The sequence below is a fragment of the Malus domestica genome, chromosome 11, assembly GCF_042453785.1.
Source record: "Malus domestica chromosome 11, GDT2T_hap1".
In the NCBI taxonomy this organism is placed as follows: domain Eukaryota; kingdom Viridiplantae; phylum Streptophyta; class Magnoliopsida; order Rosales; family Rosaceae; genus Malus; species Malus domestica.
Genome location: NC_091671.1, coordinates 11,478,059 through 11,482,035, shown reverse-complemented (window position 1 = coordinate 11,482,035; position 3,977 = coordinate 11,478,059). Strand labels below are relative to the sequence as shown.

Below are 3,977 nucleotides of genomic sequence, written 5' to 3'. Positions count from 1 at the left end.
GGCAAAGAGGGTGGAAGAAGGTGGAGTGGCTGTTATGTTTTCTAGGCACTAGAATGGTGTTTTTGGGGTGTTTTGCTACCTAGAGGTTGTATGGACGAATTTTCTGTGATGAATGATGAATATGAGAGTGTGAACCCTTTGCCAAGGGGTGTAAACATGTATATATAGGCCCCAAAAACCTTAGAGAATCAGGTTAGGCTAGGGAGAATGCATGGCAAAGAGTGTATGTGGTGTGCAATGGTCCAAGGGTGAAAATGAAGTGATGATGCAAAGTGTGAAGGGTAAAATGGAGTGGTCTTGTAGCTAGGGAGCATGAATGATTGTGTACATTGCATAGAGATGGAAAGGGAGGTGAAAATGTGTCAATAAATGGGTCAAAGGTGCAGCAACATGTGGTACACAAGGCATGGGATTCCAAATGTGAATGATGGAGCATCAATTGGTGCATGTTATGGTTGTGAAAGTTGTATAAAATTTTGTGGGTGAAGGGAACAAGAGGTATCAAGCAATTAAGTGTAATAATTAAATGAATTGAAGCATGAAATCAGAAATTATGTAGGGGACAAGAGTGATCAAGCATGGCATGGGAATCCAAAGGGAATTCTATGTTGTTTTGCATGGCAATGAAGGCAAGTTGGGGTGACAAATTTTTGGGCTGAGTTCTTCATATTTTGGACCATAATTCTTCACATTCTTGGCCTCTTTAGTTCTCAAATTCATCCATCCACTTTGGCCCAAATATGTGACATGCATTCCAAGCTCCATTTTGCTCCAAAATGCTCCAAAATGCATCTTCTTGCCTACTTTGTCCATAAAATCTGAAAACACACGAAAATGACTTTAAACATTAAAATAACTAAGGAAACACGACATAAATGCACAAGAACAAGCCAACTAAGTCGCATAAATATGCTCCTATCAATGCCTAACATAATTGTCTACAACACGATCATCGACAGTCTTTGCAAAGATGCTCTAGTTGTTGATTCACTGAACCTCTTTTTAGAAATGACGAGTAAGGCCATTGCTCCCAATGTCATTACCTATACCTCTTTGATTCACGGAGTTTGCAAAGTAAGGAAGTGGAAAGAAGCTACAAAATTGTTGAATGAAATGGTGGAGAAACATATCAGTCCAGATGTGCACACCTTCAATGTCTTGGTTGATACATTTTGCAAAGAGAGGATGGTCCAGGAAGCAAGGAGCGTGGTTGAGATGATGATGCAAAGATATATCAAACCTAGTACAATCACGTACAATTCGCTTATGGATGGGTATTGTTTGCGGGGAGAAATGGACGAGGTAAAAGAGGTTTTTGAAGTAATGGCTATTGTAAGTGCAAACGAATAGATGATGCCCATAAGCTTTTATTGGAAATGTCTCATAAGGGAGTTGTTCCAAATACTATTACTTATAACACTCTTATGGATGGGTTTTGCAAGATGGGGAGAACACAAGATGCATTGAACTTGTTCTCTCAAATGCAAGCTTGTGGCCAACTTCCAGACATTCAAACTTATTCTATTTTATTGCATGGCATGTGTGCAAACCAACAATTTCCTAAGGCAGTTTAATTGTTGGAAGAGATTGAGGAAAAGAAGTTGGATATTGGTATTGTAACTTATAATATTCTTATTGACGGTTTGTGCAGAGCTGAAAAAGTTGAATATGCATGGGATTTCTTTCGTTGTTTATCATCAAAAGGAATTCAACCTAATGGCAAGACATATACTATAATGATTCGTGGATTATGTAATGGGGGGCAAATATGTGAAACGGAAAACTTGCTCAGAGAAATGAAAAAGAAAGGCTGTTCTCCAGATGGTTGGACGTACAACACAATTATTCGAGGGTTTATCAATAACAATGAGACATCAACAGGAGTGAGGCTTATTCAAGAAATGGTGAAGAGGGATTTTTCTGCAGATGTATCAACTACGGAGTTGATTGTTAATTTATTGTCTAAAGATAGGGTAGACGCCACTTTGTTGGCATTTATAGAAAGACCATGATGAAATTGATTTGCATCTTTTTAGTTTTGACAAGTTTCGGTACATCTTCCCTTGAATGGTACATTGGAGGGGGGAGTTGTTCGACTGTCGAGTCCAGTTCAGGTAGCCATTCATTCATGCATCGCCTAGTGACGTATGATATGTGTTATTAACTGAATTTATCAATTAAGATTATGAAATCTGTTGGTGAAGTAGAGTATTTGGACTAGTATTAAATTTGTAGACATATTTATGACTCGAATACCAATCCATGAGATTGCCTCCGCTTGCTTTATGAATCCTGCAAATATGCGTATTAAGTGACAATCCAGGTCGGAGATAAGAGTCCAAGACTAGTTCCCAATTCCAACCTTGCGCCGCCTGAATAACTAGTCGTGTTTGAGCGTGATAATTGCTTGTTTTAACCTTTTTTATTTTTTATTTTTTTTAAATTTTACTATTTTACAGCTCTTACATTATAAAACGTTTTTTTCTTTTTTTTTTTGGTTTTTTTGTTTTTTGAATAAAGATATTATGTACACTTAATAGGTGGGAAGGTGAGCTAAGTCTCATAATGGGCTAGCAACAATGTAATTCAAATACGCTGTTGACGAGAATCAAACCTAAGACTTCTCACTTACAAGTGAAGAGAAATACCACTAAACTGTAGTATTAAGTGGCTATACAATGTTTTTCAATTTCAAGAGTTTAATTTTTTGTCTGAAGGGCTTTTATGTCCAATTAGTTAAATTACATATCAATAGAACTCAGATGGTCAACTAAAATTTTATAAAATTAACAATCTAACCTACTAATCAAAACTGTGTAAAAGATATGGGCTGCAATGTAATTTTACACAAAATATTTTGCTATTTTTTTTTAAAGTAATGCTACACTTACAACATATTTTCTTATTTGAATCATCTCTCTAATAACGGTGGGGCCGCCAACGCATGTGGGTCATATCTTTGTTAGATAGACAGTACAAATATGTTGTAAGAATAACAATTTTGTTTTTTGAAGTTTCACCCACATAATTCTAACATGTCTTTACCGCTATGTTTGAATAAAAAAATGACAGGATTTTATTCTCTAAATTTGTAAATTTTCTTGTTTGAGTAACCTAAAAGAATAAGGAAATTGGATGCGAAACTTGTTATTTTTAAACTTTCAATTATAGAAATTGGGAAATGACATTTATTTATATGGAATTTAAACTTAGGAATTTGAGATCCCAAATTCCAAGTTTTTCTTCTAAGTGAAAATTCTAAATTTCTATGTTTATGAATCTAAACAAGGGGATTAGTGCATGTCAATTTATAAATTCTAACTTTTACCTAAATTCCAAGTTTTTCTTCCCTACAGTAGCATTACCATAATACCATTAGCACCAGAGGTATGCTGCCTCGCCTTCTTCAATCTTCTTATGTCGTTGTTTTCTTCAACAATTACTTGGGTTTGTTTCACTCTCGAGCTTCTAAATTGACGGAATCAAGAAACACCCAACAACACCTGCGTGTGAAAATCACTAATGTTGAGGATGCTCTCAATGTGTTCGACGAAATGCTTCAAAGGCGTCCTCTGCCTTCTATTATCCCTTTCACTCAAGTGTTGGGTCAACTTGCCAAGTTGAAAAATTACTCAACAATCATCTCCTTGAACAACCAAATGGTTATGTCTAGAAATCGTCCAAATGCTTATACTCTAACCATTATCATTAATTGCTTTTGTCATCTCAACCAAATGGAGTTTAGTTTGTCAGTCTTAGGTATCTTATTCAAATTAGGTTTTGAGCCAAATGTCACAACCTACACCACTCTAATAAACGACTTTCTTCTTAAGAATAGAGAGGCTAAGGCAGCAACACTTTTCAACAAAATGATAGAGAGAGGTAATTGCAAGCCTGATGTGGTTACTTTCGGTACACTAGTAAAGGGCCTCTACTTGAAAGGTAACAATACTGCAGCAATCCAATTGCTTAAGAAG

General features: G+C 36.0%; 1 protein-coding gene across 1 annotated transcript; it reads left to right on the top strand.

Moving 5' to 3' along the window:
• Window positions 1–921: 921 nt before the first annotated feature.
• Window positions 922–2,012, top strand: LOC139187676 (pentatricopeptide repeat-containing protein At1g63130, mitochondrial-like). The gene is made up of 3 exons (XM_070808383.1): window positions 922–1,332; window positions 1,443–1,540; window positions 1,652–2,012. The coding sequence occupies exons 1-3, from the start codon at window positions 922–924 to the stop codon at window positions 2,010–2,012; spliced, it is 870 nt and encodes a 289-aa protein (XP_070664484.1).
• The last annotated feature ends 1,965 nt before the right edge of the window (window positions 2,013–3,977 follow it).

Excerpts from the sequence above, each read along its gene's own strand:
- LOC139187676 (XM_070808383.1), top strand. The coding sequence starts at position 922 with ATGCCTAACATAATTGTCTACAACACGATCATCGACAGTCTTTGCAAA. Across the intron at positions 1,333-1,442 it reads TTTTTGAAGTAATGGCTATT|ATGGGGAGAACACAAGATGC; the intron begins GTAAGTGCAAAC and ends GGGTTTTGCAAG. Across the intron at positions 1,541-1,651 it reads TCTATTTTATTGCATGGCAT|AGCTGAAAAAGTTGAATATG; the intron begins GTGTGCAAACCA and ends CGGTTTGTGCAG.